The sequence below is a fragment of the Rhinoraja longicauda genome, chromosome 1 (assembly GCF_053455715.1).
Source record: "Rhinoraja longicauda isolate Sanriku21f chromosome 1, sRhiLon1.1, whole genome shotgun sequence".
NCBI classification, from domain to species: domain Eukaryota; kingdom Metazoa; phylum Chordata; class Chondrichthyes; order Rajiformes; family Arhynchobatidae; genus Rhinoraja; species Rhinoraja longicauda.
In genome coordinates this window covers 76,495,527-76,522,232 of record NC_135953.1, presented here as the reverse complement: position 1 = coordinate 76,522,232, position 26,706 = coordinate 76,495,527, and the positions used below count along the sequence as shown (strand labels likewise).

At 42.4% G+C, this 26,706-nt stretch overlaps 1 protein-coding gene and 1 non-coding gene across 2 annotated transcripts in view; both read right to left on the bottom strand.

The window, feature by feature from the left end:
* sepsecs (Sep (O-phosphoserine) tRNA:Sec (selenocysteine) tRNA synthase) overlaps positions 1–25,347 on the bottom strand; it is a 65,686-nt gene extending 40,339 nt beyond the window's left edge. Inside the window, exons 1-5 of the mRNA XM_078400523.1 lie at positions 25,160–25,347; positions 20,568–20,686; positions 18,628–18,782; positions 15,751–15,869; positions 7,313–7,471 (exon numbers count right to left, since the gene is read on the bottom strand). Coding sequence (XP_078256649.1) covers positions 7,313–7,471; positions 15,751–15,869; positions 18,628–18,782; positions 20,568–20,686; positions 25,160–25,166 — 559 coding nt within the window. The 5' untranslated portion in view covers positions 25,167–25,347. The remainder of the gene's footprint in view (positions 1–7,312; positions 7,472–15,750; positions 15,870–18,627; positions 18,783–20,567; positions 20,687–25,159) is intronic.
* LOC144601357 (U1 spliceosomal RNA) lies at positions 4,074–4,229 on the bottom strand. Its single transcript, XR_013548304.1, has one exon. It is a non-coding gene; the product is annotated as a U1 spliceosomal RNA (small nuclear RNA).
* Positions 25,348–26,706: the final 1,359 nt, after the last annotated feature.

Below are 26,706 nucleotides of genomic sequence, written 5' to 3'. Positions count from 1 at the left end.
CTGCCAGCAAACTCGAAGGTCGTCACTTCCAAAGAAACCCAACAAGATGCGAGACGGAGCTTGACAAAATCCATCTCTTCTTCACCATCCCCAAGTTGCCATACACTTCAGTTGATGTAGACAAAGGCCTGTCCCCTACTAAAGTTGGGAAAGCAGCAGGAGTTGATGAGATTTACCCGGAATTTCTGAAGAATCTTGGCCCCCAAGGACGCAACTGACTGGCTGCTTTTTTGTAGAAGATTTATCCGTCAGGCCTGGAGAGAGTCTAAGGTCATCGCCATCCTTAAGCCTGGGAAATCTGCTGATGATCTAGCTAGTTACCGACCCATCTCCCTCTTGTGTACATCCTACGAGCTGTTTGAGCGCCTCCTGCTTGCTAGGATTTCTCCATTGGTAGAACCTATTCTGTGCAGAGAGCAAGCTGGCTTTAGACCTGGTAGAAGCTGTGCAGATCAAGTCCTTGCCCTCACTACCAATATAGAGGCTGGCTTCCAACGTGCCTTGAAAACTGGTGTTGCTATCATCGATCTGTCATCAGCTTATGACACCGTGTGGAGACATGGTCTGTTGCTGAAAACTCCAGAATCTTGAAGTGCCAAATCACCATGCGTGCCCTCTCATCCATCCTCAGCAACCGTAGATTTAGGGTCTTGCTTGGAGACCAGACCAGCTCTGTCAGGACCCTGAATGATGGCCTCCCCCAGGGCTCTGTCCTAGCTCCCCTACTCTTCAACATCTATGTGAGTGACATGCCAACTACCTCGTCCAGGAAGTTTGCATATGGAGATGACCTTGCCCTTGCCTACCAGGGAGCTGCCCTTGAGGACATCAGCAGAGTTCTAACCCAAGACTTGAAGGGGATGGAGGAGTACTTCACCTTCTGGTGACTTCGCCCCAACCCATCTAAGCCATCTGTCACTGCCTTTCACTTCAGCAATCGGCCTGCCAATGCAAAGCTCCGAGTGTCCTTTTGTGGTAAGCTGGTGAAGAATGAGGAATTCCCCAAGTACCTCGGAGTCACCTTGGACCGTACCCTCCTCTATCGTGAACACCTGAAGAGGGTGGCTGATAAACTGAAAGCAAGGGTCAACATCATCAGGAAACTTGCAGGCAAGAGCTGGGGATCCAATGCACACACCCTCTGTACCACAAGCCTAGCCCTAGTCTACTCAACAGCCGAGTTTTGCTCAACAGCTTGGGCTAATAGCTGCCACACCAAACGAGTTGACACTGTCCTTAACTCTGCAATGCGGGTCATCACAGGGACGCTTAAGTCAACACCTTTGCAGTGGTTCCCTGTCCTCTCTCACATCGCCCCTTCCAGGATACGCAGAAGGGAGAGGATGTTGAAAGATTGGCGCACCATCGAGGCTAACCCTGACCTTCCCATCCATGCTGATGAACAATCTGCCCAACATGCGCCTGAAGTCCCACAAACCCTTCTGGTCTTCAGCCAAATCCCTGGAAGACTTTGACCCCCAAGACTGAGTGGCGCAGAGCCTGGAAAGATGCCAACACCAACAACGGAGAGGTCATCACAGACCCCACAGTGAAACCACCGGGATTTGACCTCCATCGCAAGCAATGGCTAACCCTGAACAGGATCTGCACCCTCCATGCAAGAACAGCCCATCAGCTGCACAAGTGGCGGATGACAGACAGCCCTACTTGTGACTGTGGATATCCAGACCAGACCATCTCACACATCGTGAATGACTGCTCACTGAGGCTTTTTCCTGGTGGCATCAAGGCCATTCACCCAGCAACTGCTGCTGCCCTGGCCTGGATGTCTACCCTTGACCTACAACTTTAGGCTGTGCATGCCATACGCAAGAAGAAGATAGAATAGAATAAAAGTTTCTGAGCAAGGACATGTCAGGTGAAAAATATGAAAAATGCAAGGTCACTCACATTGATTAAAACAAAAATCATGGAGTATTCTTTGAAATGGTCAGAGATCAAAACATGGTTGTGTTCAGAGGCACTTGAATGTCAATGAAAGTTAATATGTAGATACAACAAGCAATTAAAATAAATTGTACATTGGCCTTTATGCAATCAGGATTTGATTACAAGGACAGAGATATATTGCTCCAATTACACAGGGTCCTGCATCTATAATATGTGGCGTACGTGTGGGTGTGAAGTCCTGAACCAAATGATAGAGATAACACAGCAAATGTTCACCAAATTGATCCCTTGGAAGGCAGGTTAATCATATAAAGAGATATTAAGCAGACTAGCTTATTGTCTTGTGTTAGAGGTGAGCACACAAAAAATACACAAAGTATTTTTCAGATCTGACAGATTAGTGCAAAGTTAATATTTCTCCTGGCTGATGTGTTGAGAAAACTAGGCACTGAAAGCAAGAGGTCAACCAGACAGATTAAAATATATGATATCCCCCCCCCCCCCCACACACACACACACACACACAGAGGCCATTGAACCTACACATAAACACTGTGGAAGCACTACTGCTGCGTATATTCGGGACACAGATTGATAATTTTTCATTATTAAGGAAATGAGGACATGGGTTTAGAGCAGGAAAGTGGCATTGAGACAGAATTTCAGCCATTCATGGACAAACTGATGTGATGAGCCAAACATCTGCTTCTATTTCACATGTTCCCAAGTTCACAAAGGGGGTGCATAACTGTTCTTGGATCTTTTGACTTCCATGGTTACACTCAAGGATGTTTCCAATCCATGCACGAATTGGATCATTTGATTAGGAATGTCAGAGCTTAGCATATTAAATACATTTCTGGAGTACTCTCCCAGTGCTGAACTTTGTGAAGTGCATGGATTGCATAATATGGTGCACCATGACCAATTTCCAGTAGTCTCCCATTCTGGTCAAGAGCATTGTGATTCGGGGCAACAGAGAGAAACATAGATACAGCACAGGAACAGACTCAACGGCCCTCAATGTCCGTGCCTAACGATGCCAAGTTAAACTAATCTCCTCTGCATGACGGTGATCCAAATCTCTCCATTCCCTGACCTTCTCCCTCTTCCTCCAATTGAACAGCACGGTGGCACAGCGGTAGAGTTGCTGCCTTACAGTGCTTGCAGCGCCGGAGACTGGGGTTCAATCCTGACTACGGGTGCTGTACGATGTTTGTACGTTCTCCCTGTGACCTGCGTGGGTTCTCTCCGAGATCTTCGGTTTATTCCTACACTCCAAAGACATACAGGTTTGTAAGTTAATTGACTTGGTACAAGTGTAGATTGTCCCTCGTGTGTGTAGAATAGTGTTCTTTTTAGTTTTAGTTTTTTTAGTTTTTGAGATACAGCGTGGAAAGAGGCCCTTTGGCCCACCGGGTCCACGCCGACCTGCGATCCCCACACATTAACACTATCCTATACAGACTAGAGACAATTTTTACATTTACCAAGCCAATTTACCTACATGCCTGTACGTCACGTCTTTTGGAGTGTGGGAGGAAAACGAGAATCGCGGAGTAAACCCACGCAGGTCACGGGGAGAACGTACAAACTCCGTACAGACAACACCCGTAGTCGTTATCGAACCCGGGTCTCCGGCGCTTCATTCGCTGAAAGGCAGCAACTCTACCGCTGTGCCACCGTGCCGTTCAATTGGAGGAAGAGGGAGAAGGTCAGGGAATGGAGAGATTTGGATCACCGTCATGCAGAGGAGATTAGGGCGGCACTGTGGCGCAGCGGTAGAGTTGCTGCCTTACAGCGAATGCAGTTCAGGAGACTCAGGTAAAGGACAGCTTTTCTGGGCCTGGTTGGAAGTGTCCATATACTGACTACGGGCACCGTCTGTACAGAGTTTGTACGTTCTCCCCGTGACCTGCGTGGGTTTTCTCCGAGATCTTCGGTTTCCTCCCACACTCCAAAGACGTACAGGTATGTAGGTTAAATGGCTGGGTAAATGTAAAAAAAAAAAAAATTGTCCCTAGTCGGTGTAGGATAGTGTTAATGTGCGGGGATCGCTGAGCGGCGCGGACCCGGTGGGCCGAAGGGCCTGTTTCTGCGCTGTATCTCTAAATCTAAATCTACCGCTGCGCCACCGTGCCACCTTTAAAAAATTATCTTTGAACGCGAATGCAGTCACCCACTGCCACAAACTTTGCAGTCGAGTATCCCGCATCTGGGGACATCGCAGGCATCAGCACACCCGAAGTGCAATGGGCTAGCCTCGTCCTAGGAGATCGGCCATCGTGACCACCGATTCTCCCCTGCCAGGTAAGTATGGGGATCGCTGGTCAGTGCGGAGTCCTGTTTCCGCGCTGCATCTCTAAACTAAAACTAAAAATTAATAAACTGAACATTTTGGCAGCAGAGTTTATGAAAATGTGTTTGTTAAAGTAAACAGCAGGATACCATTCTGCGTAAATGTGCCAAGTTGTGTGGTCCAAAGTCTTGGGTTTGATTTCTGATCACTGTTGATATGGACACTTCCAACCAGGTCCAGAAAAGCTGCCCTTTGCCCCCTGTGAAACAAATCACTGCATAATGATTCATGCTGGGAAGTACAGGTGTTTGACTTTTGGGCAAAATGTGTTACGCATTACAGAGGACTGCATCAACAAATGTGGGGAAGGCACAATTTTAAACCTTTGTGTCAGGAACAAAACATTTTACACGCAAAATATTGTTTTTCACTGTTGGCTAATGTATGCCATCAAGAAGTGGGTGAAGGACTAAAGAGAAGAGTTGTGTTAGGATAATAGTGTATTTTTTGAAGATTATGTTTATGTGAAAAAGATGGAAAGATGGTCTGAGCACGTTGAATGAGTAAAATTGAGAAGCAATAAAATCGGAAAGTTTCCGTGGGAGCTCAGTTGAGTTTGGAGTTAGAGCGCGGAAAAAGGACCTTCGGCCCACCGATTCCATGCCGACCTGCGATCCCCGTAAACTAGTACTATCCTACACACTAGGAACAATTTACAATTTTTTTTCCCCAAAGCCAATTAAACTGCAAACCTGTAAGTCTTTGGAGTGTAGAAGGAAACCAGAGCACCTGGGAAACACACACAAGTCACAGAATGTACAATCTCTGTACAAACTGCATCCATTGTCAACATCGAACTCGGGTCTCTGGCCCTGTAAGGCAGCAACTCTACCGCTGCACCACCTTGCCGCCCCAAATGCATCCCTTGATGCAAAGATTGAGACCACTGATATTTTAGGGATGGAATGGATTTGTGGTTGGGAGTTCAATTTGGAATCAAATATAATACCAAGGCCCTGAATGATCCGATTCAGCATCAGAGAGTTGACAAGAAGAGGCATGGAATTGGTAGTTTGCCGAGATCAAAGAAAATGGCTTTGGTTTTCCAAATGCTTACTGAATGAAATTACAATACACCCATTACGGACTATCAGACAAGCACAGTATCAGTTAGAGACTGCAAAAGGGTTGATATAGATGGATGTGACGTTGTTGGCTTGCATGCAGAACATTGATGCGCTCGCAAGTAATTTAATGTACAAGTATGAATACAACGCCAAAATGGACCAAGACACCGATTCAGGCTCTATCTCTTTTCTAATTTCCAGCAGCAATGCCTTGTGATTCTGTGTGTCCTGGTGAAGGAAGAATGACAACTGCCTCTCTACAGGGTAAATGGAAATCAAAAATAAAATGCAGATGCTGGAAATCTGAAATAAAACCAGAGAATTCTGCAAATACACAGCAGATCCATTGGCAGCAGAAAGTGAAACTGTAATTTTGTCAAGTCAAAGATCTTTCATCAGAATTTAGAAAGTGAAAAGTTAGTACAGCTTTGGAGAGGGTGCAGAAACAGTTTACCAGAATGCTGCCCTCATTAGGGGATATTTAGTATTTGGAGAGATTAGGCAAACATGGATTGTTTTCTCTTAAGTGCAGGAGGTTGAGGGGAGAGCTGAATTTATATAAAAGGGGCATTGAAAGAGTGGATGCTCGTTCGCAGCATGGAAATGTCAAAGACTAGAGGGCATCGCTTTAAGGTGAGGGTGCAAAGTTTAACAAAGATGTGTGTCTTGCCTAGATAGAGTGGATGTGGAGGGGATGTTTCCACTAGTGGGAGAGTCTAGGACCAGAGGTCATAGCCTCAGAATTAAGGGGGCTGCCTTTAGGATGGAGATGAGGAGGAATTTATTTAGTCTGAGGATGGTGAATCTGTGGAATTCTTTGCCACAGAAGGTTGTAGTGGCAAAGCCAATGGATATTTTTTAGGCAGAGATAGATAGATTCTTGATTAGTATGGGCGTCAGGAGTTATGGGGAGAAGGAGGGAGAATGGGGTTGAGGGAAAGGTAGATCAGCCATGATTGAATGGAGTAGACGATGGGCCGAATAGCCTAATTCGGCTCATCACTTATGAACTTTCCAGAGGGTGGTGGGCATCTAGAATGCGCTGCCAGAGGTGGTGGCAGGAGATAGATACAATAGTGGAGTTTATGACACTTTTAGAAAGGCACATGGATATGCAGAGAATTGAGAGATATGGATCACATGCAGGGAGATGAGATTACCTTAACTTGCATCATGTTCATCACAGATATTGTGGGCCAAAGGGCCTGTTCCTGCGATGTACTATTCTAAATAGCAGAGAAGGTGAAGGAGGACAAGAAGTTGAATAAAGAGAATGTCTATAATAGTGGCTACTTTATTTCACCTTCATACAAATATTGTTCTGAAGACTCTTTGTCCTGGCTGTTTCTTTCCACAGATGCCTGACCTATTGAGTATTCGCAATGATTTTTTGTTTTTAGTTCCTCTACACAGGACCAATCTAAAGTATTTACACAAAGCTCAGAAGCATTGTGATAAATTCTTGGAAGAGAGAGAAAAAAAGGAATCAAGGGCGGCACGGTAGCGCAGCGGTAGAGTTGCTGCTTTACAGCGAATGCAGCGCCGGAGACTCAGGTTCGATCCTGACTACGGGTGCTGCACTGTAAGGAGTTTGTACGTTCTCCCCGTGACCTGCGTGGGTTTTCTCCGAGATCTTCGGTTTCCTCCCACACTCCAAAGACGTACAGGTATGTAGGTTAATTGGCTGGGTAAATGTAAAAATTGTCCCTAGTGGGTGTAGGATAGTGTTAATGTACAGGGATCGCTGGGCGGCACGGACTTGGAGGGCCGAAAAGGCCTGTTTCCGGCTGTATATATATGATATGATATGATATGAAGGGGGAAAATGCCATTGCTCTCAATGAAATTGTTAAAAATAAAAAGGAACAGAACATAAATGACAGAAGTAGAAACAAGAACAGCCAGGAGAGCAAATCTACAATGAGGAGAAATGGACGCTCAGGAATTGTTTGATATGATAATGAGCTCTTTGTACCTGCTGTGACCATGGATTTGAAGCACGATTTTTGATCAATCCTTGGCCAGATGATAAACTTTGCTTTAGGTCTCCGGTGGCGTAGTGCAAGAAAGCAAAGAGTCAGGCTCATTCCTGTTGCCATTGGAACCACAAAGCAGCTCGAAACACTTCGGACACCTGAGAACACAAGAGACTCACTGTCAGCACTTTCTGATGTGCAGAACATGAACAAAGTTGAGCAAATGTAGAAATCTGATGATCTCGAAGGATATCGTTTGATGATTCAATTTAGTCACACTGGTATTTTTTTTAAAGGTGCCTGTTGAAATTGGGTCCAGAATGGAAGTCTGGACAATATGCAAAAGACTTAAGTGAAACAACATTCAAAACTAGAAGAATCACAAAAAAATGTATAGAACTTCCTTCAGCAAGGACCAAGTTGCAGTGTCATTAATATTAAAGCCAAAAGTACATGACGTGGAAAAGTAGAGATAGGATGATCCAACGGCACCACTGGAAGTCAGGCATATTCACTTAACACATAATTAGAGCAATCGCAGCATGTCATTACAGTCATAGAATGTCTTTTTGGTAAAGAAGCAATCCTAAATTTGCATCAAACAAGACTTAGAACACACCTGTTCATTTATGATCAACATATTTTTAATATGTTAGAGGCTTTGAAGAGGGTCTAAAACTACAATATAGGAACTGTGAAATGTAACCATTGTAAAATGTTATGATGAAGTTAAAAAAATAATTGAATGACATAGCACAAAAATGGCTGCTCATGCTTGTGCCAAATCAACTAACTCTGGGATTGAAGGTGAAGCTTTGAAGAACTTGCTTTTATGCGATTGATATGTTGAATTCCTTAGAGTAAACTGGACATGGACAGGTGTAGAATTGATGGGCCAAATCATTATTCCAAGTTTTGTATATGATGTGACGTTCTAAGCAGTATGCCTTCAGAAGGTAAAGTAAATCACTGACATGAGCTAAATTAGGATGGTTACCATCCTATTAGTTTTTGAGTGCTGTGTACATGTGATAATTTAATAACATTGGAGACCTGCCAACTCCTTTCTCTATTCAGCAAGGCTCAGTAATTGTTATGAAAAATGCTGAATCTGGTTCTGCACATGCATCAGCATTATTACAATCTCAGATTTTCATTCCCTAAAAATCTTCACTGATGAAGGCTCACAATTTGTCAAATAACTGCAATGAGCTTGTATAATGGATGGTCCTAAACTCATTACCCATCCTCCCTCTGGGGTGGTGCATTGTGGCTACAGAACACATTCCTCTGGCATATTCTGCATGTCAAAATTGCTTCCACAATACCTCCCTCCCAGCAACTCTCACTGAGAAGGACAAGAACACTGGATCGGGCTGCAGCACAGTGGTCACAATACCCTACCCACAGTGGCCTGACCTAAGCAATCCAGAGAAAGACAAAGTGCTGGAGTAACTCAGTTGGTCAGGCAGCGTCTCCGTAGAACATGGGTAAGTGATCTTTTGGGTCAGGAGATAGGTCTAGCCTGGAGATGCTCCCTGGCCTGCTGAGTTACTCCAGCTATTTGTGTCTTTTCTTTTGTAAACCAGCATTGGCAGTTCCTCATAAACAATCCAATTTTGACTTTAACTCCCATAATACAACTCCAGAATATACATTTAGTTAGTTTACTGAGGTACAGTGAAAAGCTTTTGTTGCGTGCCAGCGGAAAGACAATACATGATTACAATACATGATTACAATCGAGCCATTCACAGTGTACGGATACATGATAAGGGAATAATGTTTAGTGCAAGGTAAACCCAGTAAAGTCCAATCAAAGATAGCCAGATGATATAAGAAAATAACTGCAGATGCTGGTACAAATTGATTTATTCACAAAATGCTGGAGTAACTCAGCAGGTCAGGCAGCATCTCGGGAGAGAAGGAATGGGTGACGTTTCGGGTCGAGACCCTTCTTCAGACTGATGTCGGGGGTGGGACAAAGGAAGGATATAGGTGGAGACAGGAAGATAGAGGGAGATCTGGGAAGGAGGAGGGGAAGGGAGGGACAGAGGAGCTATCTGAAGTTGGAGAAGTCGACGTTCATACCACCGGGCCGCAAACTGCCCAGGCAAAATATGAGGTGCTGCTCCTCCAATTTCCCGCGGGCCTCACTATGGCACTGGAGGAGGCCCATGACAGAGTCAGACTGGGAATGGGAGGGGGAGTTAAAGTGCTGGGCCACCGGGAGATCAGTTGCGTTAATGCGGACCGAGCGCAGGTGTTCAGCGAAGCGATCGCCGAGCCTGCGCTTGGTTTCGCCGATATAAATAAGTTGACATCTAGAGCAGCGGATGCAATAGATGAGGTTGGAGGAGGTGCAGGTGAACCTCTGTCTCACCTGGAAAGACTGCTTGGGTCCTTTGATGGAGTTGAGGGGGGAGGTGAAGGGACAGGTGTTGCATCTTGTGCGGTTGCAGGGGAAAGTGCCCGGGGTTAGGGTGGTTTGGGTAGGAAAGCACGAGTGGACCAGGGAGTTGCGGAGGGAACGGTCTCTGCGGAACGCAGAGAGGGGAGGGGATGGGAAGATATGGCCAGTGGTGGGGTCCTGTTGTAGGTGACGGAAATGTTGGTGGATGATATGTTGGATCCGCTGGCTGGTGGGGTGGAAGGTGAGAACGAGGGAGATCCTGTCCTTGTTGCGAGTGGGGGGAGGGGGAGCAAGAGCGGAGCTGCGGGATGTAGAAGAGACCCTAGTGAGAGCCTCATCTATAATGGAGGAGGGGAAGCCCCGTTTTCTGAAAAACGAGGACATCTCGGAAGCCCTAGTCTGAAACACCTCATCCCGGGCGCAGATGAGGAATTGGGAGTAGGGGATAGACTTTTTGCAGGGGACCGGGTGGGAAGAAGTGTAGTCCAGATAGCTGTGCGAGTCGGTGGGCTTGTAGAAAATGTCCGTCACTAGTTTTTCTCCTGTGATGGAGATGGTGAGGTCCAGAAACGCGAGGGAGATGTCAGAGATAGTCCAGGTATATTTAAGGGCAGGATGGAAATTGGAGGTGAAGTGTATGAAGTCAGTGAGTTCTGCATGGGTGCAAGAGGTAGCACCAATGCAGTCGTCGATGTAGCGGAGGTAGAGTTCGGGGATGGGGCCAGTGTACGTCTGGAACAGGGATTGTTCGACGTACCCGACAAAGAGGCAGGCGTAGCTAGGGCCCATGCGAGTGCCCATAGCTACGCCTCTGGTTTGGAGGAAGTGGGAGGAGTCAAAGGAGCCAGATGAGGTAGATAGTAGTTCAGGACTGCTCTCTGGTTGCAGTAGGATGGTTCAGTTGCCTAATAACAGCTGGGAAGAAACTGCCCCTGAATTGGGAGGTGTGAGTTTTCACACTTCTATACCTTTTGCCCGATGGGAAAGAGGAGAAGTGGCCAGGGTATGACTCGTCCTTCAATATGATGCTGGCCTTGCTGAAGCAGTGCGAGGTATAAATGGAGTCAATGGAAGGGAGGTTGGTTCGTGTGATGGTCTGGGCTGCATCCACAATTTGCTGTAATTTCTGGCGGTCTTGGATGGAGCTGTTTCCAAACCAATACATTCAGTTAAATGTATGGAATCTAAACAAAAATAGCTTGTTATGACCAGGAAATCACTGAACTATGGCAGATCGCCATCTATGTCCTTCAGCAAATCCGACCCCCTTAGCCAGTCTTCTATATATTCTACACTGAATCCTGTAGCAATACTGTTAACTCTAACATGTCCGTTGAAATTTTTGAAAAATAATTTGGGGTATTTTAACAATTTTTTCTTTCTATTTATTCATTTTTATTTGTCATAGGGTGATACAGTGCGGAAACAGGCCCTTTGGCCCAATTTGCCCACACGTCCTAGCTACACCAGTCCCATTTGCCAGCGCTTGGTTCATATCCCTCCAAACCTGTCCTATCCATTTACCTAAACTGTTTCTTAAACGTTGGGATAGTCCCAGCCTCAACTACCTCATCTGGCAGCTTGTTCCATACACCCACCACCCTTTGTGGGGAAAAAGTTACCCCTCAGATTCTTATTTAATCTTTTCCCCTTCACCTTCACCTTGAACCTATGTCCTCTGGGATGGATGGGGGGTGGGGGGAGGCATGTTACCTAAAATTGGAGAATTCAATGTTCATGCCATTGGGTTGTTAGCTATCCAGGCTAAATATGACTTGATGTTCCTCCAGTTTGTATGCGGCAACAATCTGGCAATCATTGAGGCCCATGACAGAAAGGTTGGTGTGGCAGTAGGAAAGGGAGTTAAAATGGCTTTCAACATGGAGATCCAGCAGACCAAGAACAAGTGTTCATCTTAATGATCACCTAATCTGCATTTGGTCTCGCCTATGTAAAGGACGCCACATTGGGAGCACCAAATGCAGGAGTTGAGATTAGCGGAGTTACATGTAAACCCCTTTATCTCCTGGAAGGGATAACAGCGACCCTGGATGAAGGTGAGGGAGGACGTGTAGATTCAGGGGTTACATCTCCTACGATTACAGGGGAAAATACTCCTGCACTCTCTTAACATAAAAGAATTAACTATCGTGGGAGAATACCAGGGCTGCTGCAGTTGAAATAAAATGCCCAACATTTGCTTGTAACAAATGTGGTCTCTAACATTCCCTAGTCCCGAAAACAAAATATTATTAAAGTGAATTGATTTCTGTCTTATACAGTAAGTGAAGCGCATTAACATAGTTCTAGTTGCAATGATCACTCTATCTTCCTTCATACTGCAAAAGCCCTTTGAGCAATATTCTCGTGGCACAAACTTCCACGGGGCAGTTGCTCTGAAATTCCTTCCTGTAATTATACAGGAAACAATAGCCATGGAAAGTGACATTCAAATGTAATGGAGACTAGGTGTCTGAACAGATCAACAGTGGTGGACTACTATTCCACCAATTATTTATTTTTTTTAAATCTCTTTTTGAATGCTCAAATTGTATTGCTATCAAAATGAAAACAATAGGCAGATTTGACATATATTCCCTGACCAAAATAAGCATGAGCAACAGACACAGACTTGATATGCTGTGAGGAATTTGAACAAAAAGGTTTTTGCGACATGAAAGATGACATAGTGATCATTGCAACCGGAACAGTTTATACACAAATGAATGTGCTTCACGTACTCTCTAAGTCAGAAACCAATTTACTTTAATAATATGTTTAATAATTTTGTTTTATTTGTTTTGCAGTGCTTGTTGCAGGTAGCAACACAGAGCTCAGAAGGTTGTTATGCAATAAACAGTCGCAGGAGGCAAGGCTGTATCTCAACCCTCCTGGAGAATACTATTGATGGTTAAAGCTTTAATCATGTGATATACAAATTATATGTTGAAGGCACAGTATACTTCCGACTAGACTATTCCGCTCCTAAATGCCTTGAATCGGGATATAACCATACTTTTTTCTTTCCACAAAATTTACGATACAAAGGAATAAAACGTGTTCATTTTCATGCCCATTGACATTTGAAAACCTGAAGAATAAATATTGAGCAGATATAAATGAAATTCTCCCTTCAGGGCCAGGAGACATATCAGCACATACAGTTAGGATACATCTCTTTTGTACAGTACATGAAAAGGATGCCCTTTAAATACAAAAATAAAACTGGACAAAACAAATTCCCAGTGCATATACACTGACAGCAAAAACTATCACAACTCAGCACAATCTGAATTTAGTGCTGATATCATTTACCAAGGCCATCAGAAATGATTAATAGAGAACTTTGTCCTGTGATTGTGGATGATGTGCATTTCTGGGGCGTAGTGAGCTTAATTTTCACTGTAAATGGATGAGTAACTGAAAAATTAGGTATTAGAAAATATATATAATTTTAATTTAACATGTTGCCTCACCAGTGTTTAATCAAACAAAAAACTAGCCAAATAAAGGTGAGGAGACTGTGGTAGAAATGTCATGAAGGTGGAGAATAAATTAGGACAGCAGCAAAGATGTTGAAAGAGGAAGCCAGGGCTTATAGTAGAGATAACTGAAGGCAAGTCTAGCAATGTAGGATGGACGGAATGGTGGATTGACAGAGGATAGGAATGGAGAAATGTATGTATGGTTGCATGTTGGACCATTACACTTTGAAGGGATTTGAAGAGTGTGATTATCTTTGTCAGGATCCATCAATATGGAATGCAGACAGATGAGAAAATAAAACATGAAGGTGTCTGGCATTTAGAACATTGGAATAGATAAGACTTGAGGTAACAAAGATCATTCTTACCACAATGCAAAAGGATTCACCTTGTCAGATCCATGCAGCTCCCGGTACAGCAATCCCATCAGTCGCATTACACATCTTTCTTTCCAGTAGCCCTCTCACTTATTCTCCTTCACATGCCGATTAATTAACTTTCTTTTGGAAAAGTGATTATTTTACTGCCCACCTTACAGATTATTTGCAGCAGCCAATGAACCTACCTGCACATATTGGGAGGTGGGGGGGGGGGGGGGGGGGGGGAGCTGGAACACCCAGCGGACACCCACAGGGTCAGGGCAAGAGTGTATAAACACAACACAAATAGCACCCCGGTTCATGATGGAACCAGGGCACCTGAAACTTCAAGACAAAAGCACAACTATTCCACTGTACATGCTGCCATTGGGTGTTATAGAGAATCAGATGTATTCATTAATTAGAGAAGTTAACAGATGTATACTACATAAAATAGCATGGTTACAATCTCCGGTCTGATGAAGGGTCCTGACCTGAAACATCGCCTATCCATTTGCTCCACAGATGCTGCCTGATCCACTTGAGTTACTTTGTGATTTTGCTCCTGATTTGTATAGGTGGCAGCCAAAGATCAATCAGTAGCATACATTTAGATAATGAATCATTAAATGATAAAAATGCTTGATTTTTCTAATACTGAACACCTGTCCAATTTGATGACCTGAATATTTTGCATTACTATTAATATCAATTTTAGCTGGTAAATAATCTGTGTGTTTGAAAATGTGGACAATAGTTGTTTAATGTTTATCAGTTGTTTAATAGTTGTTTAAACTCATTTTCTAGCCATTTAGTGAAAGGAAGACAGTTTTTGCAGAATGCTTTAAAATAGTTCAATGGGACAGAATATTTTTGTTTAGACCAACAGATCTATAACAGGGTAAATTTTTGCAGAAACCAGCAAATAATTAACAATAAGCATCTTGATAAGTCTGAAACATTATAAAAAAACATCACAGGTACATACACTCAAGAACACCATGATGTGTGATGTGAAAAATCCAACTGTTAATGCCGAATAATTAGCAACTATGTATATTTATTTTAGCTTTGCTGTCATATTTCCCTCTTCCTGCAGTTTTGGATCCTCTTTACGCTTCAGCCTTCTTTCCCAAAGATACAAATTCCACATTAATTACTGTTTCAAACTCTAGAATTAGTTGGAATTTGGAATGCACAGCCTGAAGTGGTGGTGGAGACAGATACCCCAACAACATTTAAGAATCATCTGAATGAGCGCTTGAAACAGTTAAACAGTGGGCTACAGATCAAATGCTGGTAAACAGGATTAGTTTAGATGTGTGCTTGATGGCTGGCATGGACCCTGTGGGCCAAAGGGTTTATTTCTGTGCAGTATGACAACCCGATGCCGCCAGTGCAATGAAAATTTAAAGTAACCAGCAAGTGGTTCACATACCAATTTTGTTTTGTGTGCTACATAACTCAATTTTGATTAAAAGTATCAAACTACCAAGGGAAATAGCAAGCTTAGAATTTCATGAAGTCCACTATTTTCTTAATCGATCGTCCATGTATTTCATGTGGTAAGCCCAGGTATTTGTGGTATTTCATGTGGTATTTCAAGCCTAGTCTTTTCAATCTTTCCTCATATGACAGCCCCGCCATCCCAGGGATCAATATCGTGAACTTATGCTGCACTGCCTCAATAGCAAGGATGTCCTTCCTCAAATTAGGAGACCAAAACTGTACACAATACTCCAGATGTGATCTTACCAGGGCCCTTCTCGGGCAGCGAGTCAGAGAAATGAAACAGTACGACATACTGGTGGGAAAGTGGCTGCAATTCTATTGGTAAGAAATTTACTCGGCTGTGCCAATGAGATATTCAGTTACTTACACAACTGGAAGACACTCTCTTCATGACAGCCATCTTGTACTATTTATCAGTGTTACTGCAATTTTATGGCCCAGGCTTAAATAATGTACATCATAATCCAAAATAAAAATCACCTTCTAAACTTCAGACAAACTAGAGCTAGATAATCATTTTACACTTAAATTGTGTAATGAACAAAAATTGTTTTTGTTTTTAGACTTGTGCATGTTTAACTACAAATGATATAACAATATTAAAACTGTCACAGCTCATTTTTTCTCAGTAAGACAAAGTCTGTAAGATAACACAAATGTTATCAAACCTGCAATTCGAAGAATGTCCAACACAAGAGAGTTTGTTATTTTATTCAGGAGGCTGGATCCTGCTGCTTTAGGCTGAATAGCTGCAATATCACCTGACCTTCCAATCCCATGCATCAACCTAAATTAAAAGGCAGAGAAAGACAAGCTAATATTGTAAAGATGTGGTCATGTAGAGCAGAAAAATTATGAATACATACATTTAACAATTGTTTGCAATGGGAAAATGCATTTCATTATTCAATGAATTTAACTCAAAGTTAACTGTCTATTGACTATTGGTATCTTTTCAGCCTTTGATCTGTTTCCAAGATTGAATCACATGTATTTTGCATATTTTGTGACCCACTTTAATCAAGATTACCTTGGTTTTCATATCTAACATCACTTTTTGGGGGTAAGTTTCAATTTGACACATCTTTCTGTATGCCTAACCTTGAGATCCTCACCCCTTTCTATTTTACAGAAAGGAGCCCAGGAACCTGGATTTAACTTAGGCTTTCATTAAAATTTCATTATGGCTTTTGAAAGTCTTAAACTAATACATCATATTTCACTTTAAATGCAAATATACAAAAATTGCATATCAAAAAGTCATATCTTCTTCCTGGCTCTCTGAGAGTTGACAAAGTAATAATATAAATAGCAAATCCATCATCAGTCTAATCCTAAAAAAATATTTTTAATGCAACATAATGGTGAGAAAAATAGGAAGAAACCCAATATCTGAGAAATAAGAGTCTGCACTAGATTGAAGAGCAAAAGGACCTTGAAGAATTGATTTATAAATCACTGAAGGTGGCAACACAATTTAATAAGGACAGTGAAAGAAAAACTGGCATTGGGGCTCATCTCCAGAGGGACAGATTTGAAAAGCATGCAAGTCTGAAGAAGGGTTTTGACCCAAAACTTCTCTTCAGAGATGCTGCTCGTCCCGCTGAGTTACTCCAGCTTTTTGTGTCTACCTTCAAGTTATATTAAACTTGTAACAAGCCTTCACACTCTCTCAATTCTTCGGGGGAAAAAAATCTCCAAATGCTGAAACTCCGAAATCAGAGTGGTAAACGACATATATACTAAGCTGGTCAGGCTCCATCTGTGGATTAAGAAACCAAACCATTAAACCAAAGAACACAAATTTAGCTAAGGGGATAGTTGGTAGGCACATGAAAGAGAAAGGAATAAACAGGTATACTGTAGAAACAAGGAACTGCAGATGTTGTTTACACAAAAGGACACAAAGTGCCAGTCAGGCACTTCTCAGTGGGTCAGGCAACATCTCTGGTGAACACGGATTTGTAACGTTTCGGTTTGGGACCCGTCTTCAGACTGATCGTGGGCGCGGGGTGCTAGAGAAAGCTGGGAGCGAGGTATACTGATCAGGTTCAGATAAAGAGGGATGAAGGTGCTCGTGGACAATTAACTCCTACATAGAGCAACTCCTTTAAAAAATCAGCAAGTGACTTACCAATTCTAAAGCAGAATTATCGAAACGTATAGGATTATTAAGGGGTTGGACACGTTAGAGGCAGGAAACATGTTCCCAATATTGGGGGAGTCCAGAACAAGGGGCCACAGTTTAAGAATAAGGGGTAGGCCATTTAGAACTGAGATGAGGAAAAACTTTTTCAGTCAGAGAGTTATGAATCTGTGGAATTCTCTGCCTCAGAAGGCAGTGGAGGCCAATTCTCTGAATGCATTCAAGAGAGAGCTGGATAGAGCTCTTAAGGATAGCGGAGTCAGGGGGTATGGGGAGAAGGCAGGAAAGGGGTACTGATTGAGAATGATCAGCCATGATCACATTGAATGGCCTAATCTGCTGAATTCAATAATTGCTGAATGAGATAATAATATGTAATGAATAGTCAAAGAAAATAATATTCTTCAGAAATTCAGCAGATCAGGCTGTAACCCTGGAGAATATGGATGGGCAGGAGTGTAGTGCTGCCGGAGCACCACTCCGGCACCTCTGTAAAAGAAAAACCCCAAAATATACAGCGGGCAATTTCAACTAATGGGGAATTTAACAGCGGCCACTCTGGCACCTAAAAAATAGCACTGCAACACTGTGGATAGGTCAGTTTGAAGAAAGGTCCACTTGGTGGTGAAAATAGCACTTGGTGGTGAAGTTGATGAGGCTAAACGCAAATTGGAGACCTTTCGATCCTCAGTCTCCTCCATTGACAGACTGAGGCTAAACGCAAATTGGAGAACACCTTTGTTCAGCCCGCTGAACCAACGTGATCTCCCGGTTGCTGGACACTTTAATTCTCCTTCCCATTCCGACACAGACCTTTCTGTCCTCAGTCTCCTCCATTGTCAGAGTGAGGCTAAACGCAAATTGGAGGTACAGCATCTCATATTTCGCTTGGGTAGCTTGCAGCCCAGTGGTACAAATATTGATTTCTCTCATTCAGGTAGCCCCGGCATTCCCTCTCTCTTTTCCCACCCCCACCCAAGTCGAACTAGCTTCTCACTTTCACCCTACAAACAGCTTATAATGGCCTGTTTCCTTTATCATCGTTACTTTTTTGCATATATTTCATTCATTGTTCTTTATCTCTCCACTTCACTGTCTGTAGCTCTCGTTTCCCTTATCCCTAACCAGTCTAAAGAAGGATCTCGACCTGAAATGTCACCCTTTCCTTCTCTCCAGAGATGCTGCCTGTCCCGCTGAGTTACTCCAGCATTTTGTGTTTATCTTCAGTTTAAACCAGCATCTGCAGTTCCTTCTTGCACTATCCATGTACCTATTTAAATGTTTCTTAAACGTTGCATTCTTTATTTTTTAAATCAGAATTTGTATGTTCAGGCCAATGCTACACTTTTCCTTTTGAAAATGTTTTCAGTTAATTAAAAAAAACATAATATGACCTTACCTGTAATGTCTTCGAGCAACCAGGCTTGAGGCCACTCTACCTTCCCTCTCTCCAACTCCACAATTACCAAGGAAGTTGTTACTATCCATAATAGCCAGCTCGTGTAAAAAAAGCTCAATAGTATTCTCATCCCATTCATCTTCTGGACACTTACCCTAAGGAAATTATGCCACAGTGAAAAGCTGTGTAGATTTTAATGTCTCACATGGGCTGTAAAATGCTTTGATAAGTTGTGGAACACTTAATACAGCCATATTTGTCACAACAATATCTGGATTTATATCTTCAAGGAATGCAACTCCCAAGCTTCTCATTTATTCTATTTTTATTTTCCTTTACTAAAGTAGAGAATGAAAATAAAAATGGTCCGAAACCAGTTGCAATGAAATTCAGGCCGCAAATATGGCCAATATCAGAAACAGAAGCCTAAACACTCATGGTTTTCATTGAAATTCTAAGGTTGCATTTAATAACAGAAATTGGCAAATCAGTCCTTCTGGCCTGTATCCTACACAAATAGCAACCTGATCTTAGATTCACCATCCTTTTTGATTCAATCAGAATTAACCTCTCTGTGGAAGAACACTGGAAGTCTATCTCATTATCTTCCTGATTTTAAGGTTTCCCTTGACTTACACTATCAATGGATTGAGCTTCTTTCAGTCCTGTCAATTCAATTCAAATTCCCAAGCATCTCAATCCAATCACTTGTCACTGTTTGATATGTTCTGACTTTATGCTACTTAGAGGAGCTGGTAAATTGGCTGTCAATGAGGAGGATGATCCAAACTTGACACTGGTATGGCTCTGTGGTTTACGGATCTAGTGTTTAGATTGAACTTCTCATCACCATGTTTACTTTTTCCACCAGAAATGATCACTGTAAGTATACTTTAAAAGATTTTTTAAACATCTCAGCCTTTCCTTTAGTACTGTTAGGAATAGTTATGAAAATAAATGTGACATGATTCTTAATTTAATGCAATAGTCTTCCCTGGATTTAATGTATGTATGTTTGCGCATGTGCATACATGTGTATGTATGTATGTAGCATATGTATGGATATATATATATGTATACGTTTGTGTTGGGGGAGGGAGGATAAGGGGGTTTGAGGGGGATGGAGTGGGGGGGAGGGGAAGGGGAGGAAGGGGGAGAGGAGGAGGAGGAGGAGGAGATGGGGAAGGGGGAGAAGGAGAGGGTACTGCACCAATGCAGGAGAGGTTTGGGCCCAATGGGTCCACTTGGTCTAATATATATATATATATATATATATATATATATAAATATATATATAGGTAGATGAGATAAAGTTTATGAATTAATCGATGAGTAGCGGAGAAGGGGTAGGAATAAATAAGTGTATACTTCCTACTCCTTTTCGAACGCAAGATCTAATTTGTGTTGTTTATGAGAATTTATTCATAGAGTTGTGTATAGGTTTATCGTTCATTTAATTTTATTATTATTTTGTTTTGTTTTTATCTTTTTTTGTTTTACATGTTTGAAATAAAATATAAACAACAACTAAATATTCTGGTATTTAAATATACTAAAATATTCCAAAGAATGAGGTCACAAATTAACTCTTCAAAAGAGCTTGGCATGGTCTCTTCAGATTCAGAGTATGAAATTCAAACAAAACATTGCAAATTAGTTGGTCTCTATACTGTCACAAACAAAACAATTTGTGAGTGTTCACATAAATAAGCTTTCAATTGTGAATAAATTAACTAATTCTTTAGTCATTTAAAACCTGAGAAATTAATACAGGGAGAAAGCTAAAGTTGGAGAGAAGAGAACTTGATAGGTTCTGAGAAAGCTTTTTGAGAAGAGATGTTTTGCTGTTTTTTTTCTTTTGCATATGTTAAAAAGTGTGACAAGTTTTCCTACAAAATAAATTATACTTGCAAATCATCAATTTAAATAATTTTCATTACCTTTTCTATTAATAGCCGAATTAAGTGTTCATGTGTGCGACGGGCCTGTAAACCTTGGCGAATGTACGAAGGGGAGACTATCTTTTCACACAGAGAGAAATTTTCCGTATTCATCCCAGCTGTTGAGGCAAAATGAAATTTTTTAATCAACACGGCATTGTCCAGTAATAACATTTGAAAGAGAAAAAAAAATCATTGAAATATGACATTCTATACTTGTAGCAAACTCTCAAGAGGCAATTATGGATAGGCAATAAATGTTGGCCTTGTCAATGATACAGAAATCCCATGGATAATGAAAACCAAATTGAATTTTACATACACCATGCATTTGGTATACACAGTACATATTTTTACTTTTCTCTTAAGCTTGTTTAATTTTCATTGAATATTCATGTTAATAAGGCAATGATCAAAGTAAAGTAATATAATCAACTCAAACAGGTAGAATGTTCTTTCGAATGACAGATGACCTTCCTGAAATTTCCATGAGAGGATTCCCAAAATGAAAGCTAACTAATCACTGTGTTGAAATTGATGCCATGACTTGCAGTTTATTAAATGGGAAGTGACATACTTATTAGTCAATGTTTTTTTTCCTTTTATTTATTCATTTGAAAATGTCAGTCCCTTTCTGAAAATTATCACCTACGATAATTAACCAAATTAGGTGTTTTAATTGTGAACCCCAAAATGTTAGGCTGGAGGCATGTGAAAGCAACCACATCTAAATTCCACAATAGACGCAAAAAGATAAACTGTTGGACTAACTCAGCAGGTCAGGCAGCATCTCTGGAAAATGTGGATAGTTGATGTTTCCGACTCGTGGTCTGAAGAAGGGTCCCAACCTGAAATGTCACCTATTTATGTTCTCCACAAATGGAGTTACTGCTGAGTTACTCCAGTACTTTGTCTTTTTTTCTGTAAACCCGCAACAGCAGTTCCTTGTGTCTCCATTAAAGGCTTGTTTACGGTACAGGTTTGATAGTTGTGGTCCAGGAAGCACTATGAATAATAGTGCATTTTGTCAATGGCACATACTTAATTACAGTGCAAAAATGGTGGAGGGAGTGTGTAGAGGTCTATGGGAGCCTAACCAAGAAAACGTTGTTCGAGGTGATTAGTTGATCAAAAGATACAGCATGGAAACCTTTTGGCCAAACGAGACCATGCCAACCATCAATCACCCATTCCAACTAGTTCTATGTTGTATCCCACATGCATCCACCCCCTAAACTCTAGGGGAAATTTACAGAGGCCAATTAACCTACAAACCCACATGTCTTTGGGATATGGGAGGAAACCAGAGCACCCCAAGAAAACCCACAAGCTCACAGGGAGAATGTGCAAACTGCCACACAGACAGTGCCCAAGGCCAGGATCGAACACAGGTTTCTGGCGCTGTTCGGCAGCAGCTCAACTAACTGCATCAGTATGCAAACTCTGGTCTTCAACTTGTTCATGCTGCATCAATTCAGGCAATAACAAATATTCTATTATCCTGCAGGAATGTTGTGAAAGGGGTGAGAAGATTCTGGGACTGAGGAGATGCAAGGTACTTGTTAATGTTACAGTCACGGTGTTAATGTAGTTGGTCTTGTTACAGTTCTATGACAGTTGTTAATGCATTTATGGTGCAGTAACTTCAAGCGAGGCTCACTTAAACGCAAAAGCTGCAGCCTGATTTGCTTCATTCAGCCAAACGATTTGCAAGAGAAATTTCATTTTCTGATGTGTTTATCTACTCGTTTACAAACTAAACCTTGGAAAGAAAGTTAAATCTTATCTATCTCAGACTAAATATTTATGTGTTAATTATTGTCCCCCTCTCCAACTCTGAAAAATGCTGTTACTCCATTAGGTATAATTGTTGGATATTTAAAAAAATTTAAAAATATTGGTTGAGAGAAAAAGAGTTCATATTTTTGGGAAAGGATCTCTCATTATAAAAAAAGCTCCTATTACAGGTATCAGAATATATAACTCCTGATGCTCCTACATTTAATTTTGCTTCACTTACTATGACAATGGGTTTAACCTATTGATTAAAAACGAATCCTGCTTTATTAAACAATTAAAAGTAATGAAAATAAGGAAAGAAATATTAATCTAGATGTTACAGCAAATGTTTCTTACAATATGACTTCCATCATAGAGGGGGTTTGACTACTTTTTCGGCATAGAAATGTTTTATGGGCTGAAGTTATAAACAAAACATTTCCATGCATATAACACTGTAAATTTGCCGGGCCAATCAATTAATGTAATATTCATAGAAACAAGGATTTGTAGATGCTGCTTTACAAAAAAGATACAAAGTGCTGGAACAGCTCAGCATTAGGGATAGGGTAGCATCTCAAGAGAACATGGATAGATGTCGTTTTGGGCCAGGACCTTTCTCACACTGATTGTAGGATTGATTTTAGGCCATTTTTTAGGCGACTGCTAGCGACTGTAGTACTCGTAGCAGGTCGCCGAAAAACCTGCGACTGGACTCCCCTACGACAATGTCTACGACAAACTACAACCTACCACCTAGTCGACGTCAAGCTACGGCAAGCTACCGACAACCGGCGACCCAATCGTCGCGACTAGGACGTGCACCTATGACAACCTAAGACCACACAGGCGACAGCCTACGACAACCGAAGTCAACCTACGTCCACCCGCGACAAGCTACGACCCTGAAGACAATTCACGTCATTCATGCCGCCAAAACAATGCAATCACCCAGTTTCCCTATAAAAGGGGGTGTATGGTACAGTTTCCAATCTTTCTGCATCATGACTATTTGAAAGTGATGCCATGAGAAACTACTCTGAAATACAATAACTTCATACATTAATTTCCCGTCAAAATGTTAAGAATTTCCTTTACACCCTAGTCACATGACCACGGGCGTTCGCCACGGAGGCGCCACTGACATAGCCTGGCGTAGCTAGTTGCGTCAACTGTTGTAGGTAGCCAGCTGTCGTAGGTTGCCTTAGGTTGTCGCCGAGGTCGTAGCCTGTCGCCGGCATGGTTGTACCTTCTCGTCGGTATAGTCATACATTGTCGTAGTTTATCGCCGATATAGGCGTACATGGACTTCATTCATCAGCATTGCGATTGGCTTTTGTAGCTTGACTTCTGTGGACTTGGGTTTTCCCAATGCCTGTCGCAACATGACTTCTCTTGAGGCCGGTACCTGTCGCCGGTTGACGTAGGTAGTCACCAATGGAATTCACCGGTCAGCACCGGCGACAACCTACATCACCTGGCAACAACCTACGACAGCACCTATGTCAGGATACGTCAAGCTACGCTCATTGGTGTCAAACCCACTGTCACCGAAATTTTTTCAACATTCTGAAAATCCAGCGGCGACCAGAAAGCTACGACTCTTTGGAGACTACTCACGACCATACAGGCGACTAATCACCTAGAACAACGTTATCTTGGTTAGTATAAGAAAATAACTGCAGATGCTGGTACAAATCGAAGGTATTTATTCACAAAATGCTGGAGTAACTCAGCAGGTCAGGCAGCATCTCGGGAGAGAAGGAATGGGTAACGTTTCGGGTCGAGACCCTTCTTCAGACTGATGTCAGGGGGCGGGACAAAGGAAGGATACAGGTGGAGACAGAAAGATAGAGGGAGATCTGGGAAGGAGGAGGGGAAGAGAGGGACAGAGAAACTATCTAAAGTATCTTGGTTAGGCTCCCATAGACCTCTACACACTCCCTCCACCATTTTTGCACTGTAATTAAGTATGTGCCATTGACAAAATGCACTATTATTCATAGTGCTTCCTGGACCACAACTATCAAACCATGTGGCGACAGCCTAGTCGCCTAAAAATCATCTAAGTAGGACAGGCCCGAAGGGGGTGAAGACAGGCAATAGAGGGTGATAGATGAAAAAAAATCAGGTGTGAGTCAAAAGTATTGAAGAGATGTGAATTGTTAAGTCAGAGGAAGAGGGAGGGGGGGAAGTTACACAAATGTGATTTTAATAGGTAGAAAATGCTGGATTTCAATGAAGGAGGGGACCTTGGCTTTGTTGCAATGTTGTAGAAGCACCATCGGCAACTTTGTGCACAAGTGGACACGCACAATGTAATAATTTTCTGCAACAGGAACACTTCTGCTGAACAGCGCTTCCACTCCCGGCAGCTCCTAGTAGGCCGAGAGTGAGTCCTCAGTCAACAGAGGTAGTGTAGCCCGGCGGGCCACCAGCAACTCACTCACGCACGGATCCAACTCGATGGCTGAAATACACCGCTTTTACTTTCGAAAGCAATGCATTTCATTACAAAATATAAATAGGTCCTGGCACAATGAAGCCTGATACAAATAAACTATTGCACTCTGCGTTGACAGGCAGAGGTTAATAACCCCGGAAGAGAAATGTGCAGACTTCACACGCATAACAGCAGCAGCAAACATACACTGTCCGAGACCTGCCCAATGTATTTATCCAACAGCACACAGTGCGGGGGGGGGGGGGGGAATTACAATGTTGCCCGCCCGCTTCTCACCAGTTTGTGCTGACGGTCTCGCCTCTCGATCTCTCCTGCAAAGACCGCCTCCTGCACTAGATGGATCACTCACATTTCATTACCGCAGGCACCGTTTGCAGAAGGGAGGTGCATTTATTATAATCGCCTTTAGGATGAATGCAGGGTTGCGAGGGCGGTGCATTTAACAACGCGCCGCCCTGGGGTTGGACCTCCAGCGTTATATTTCCTCGAAAGCTACAGGATACCGACCCCAACCAAAACAAAACTAATGCAAGTCCCGGCGTCGATTTTTGTTGTTGTTGCGAATTGAAGAGCAGAGGCTTGGACAAATCACAACATCGCATCAAGTGTGACAGACACAAAAAGGTGGAGTAACTCAGCGGGTCGGTGAGAACCTTCTTCAGACTGAGAGGGGAGAGAGGAATGAGAGACATAGACGGTGCTTAGGCCAAACGATGGAAGATATGCAAAAAGCAACGATAATCAAGAAAATGTGGAGCCCACACTGGTCCATTGTTGGCTGTGGGTTAAGTGATTCACCTATCCCACAGCCAACAATGAACAAATTTATTTCTAACCTTTTCTCCAGAGACACTGCCTGTCCTGCTGAGATACTCCAGCTTTTTGTGTCTGTCTGCAGTTTAAACCAGCATAGTTCCTCTCTACACTTTGCATCAAATGTCATTGGCTCAATCTAAAATGGACACAATCAGATAATTCAGGAAGAATAGGATTGGGAGAGTTGTTGACGAGATGGATTTTCACATTGTGTTGTTGAGAAGCAGCATACAAATAAGAACTGGGGTTGGGGTGGCAGGTCCACATAGAAACATAGGTGAAGGAATAGGCCATTCGGCCCTTCGAGCCAGTACCACCATTCAATATGATCATGGCTGATCATCTAAAATCAGTACCCCGTTCCTGCTTTTTCTCCATATCCCTTGATTCCTAACGTCCTAAGAGCTAAATCTAACTCTCTTCAAAACATCCAGTGAATTGGCCCCCGCTGCCTTCTGTAGCAGAGAATTGCACAGATTCACAACTCTCTGGGTGAAATTTTCTTTCCTCATCTCAGTCCTAAATGGCCTTACCCCTTATTCTTCAACTGTGACCCCTGGTTATGGACTCCCCCAGCATCAGGAACAATTTTCCTGCATCTTGCCTGTCCAATCATTTAAGAATTTTATATGTTTCGTTAAGATCTCCTCTTATCCTTCTAAATTCCAGTGGAAAGAAGCCAAGTCGATCCATTCTTTCATCATATGTCAGCCCCATCATCCCGGGAATTAACCTGGTGAGCCTATGCTGCACTCCCTCAATAGCAATAATGTACTTCCTCAAATTAGGAGACCAAAATTGCATGCAATACTCCAAGTGCGGTCTCACCTGGACCCTGTACAACTGCAATAGGACCTCCTTGCTCCAAAACTCAAATCCTCACGCAATGAAGGCCAACATGCCATTAGGTTTCTTCACTGCCTGCTTGTACCTGCTTCCTTACTTTCAGATAGAGACAGTTAATATTTCAGGTGGAAGACCCAATGTTTACTTCCCTTCCCATGAATGCAACGTAACATACCGAGTGTTTCTTGCACTATCTGAGTTAGAAAAAAATATTTGATTTCCAGCATCTATATA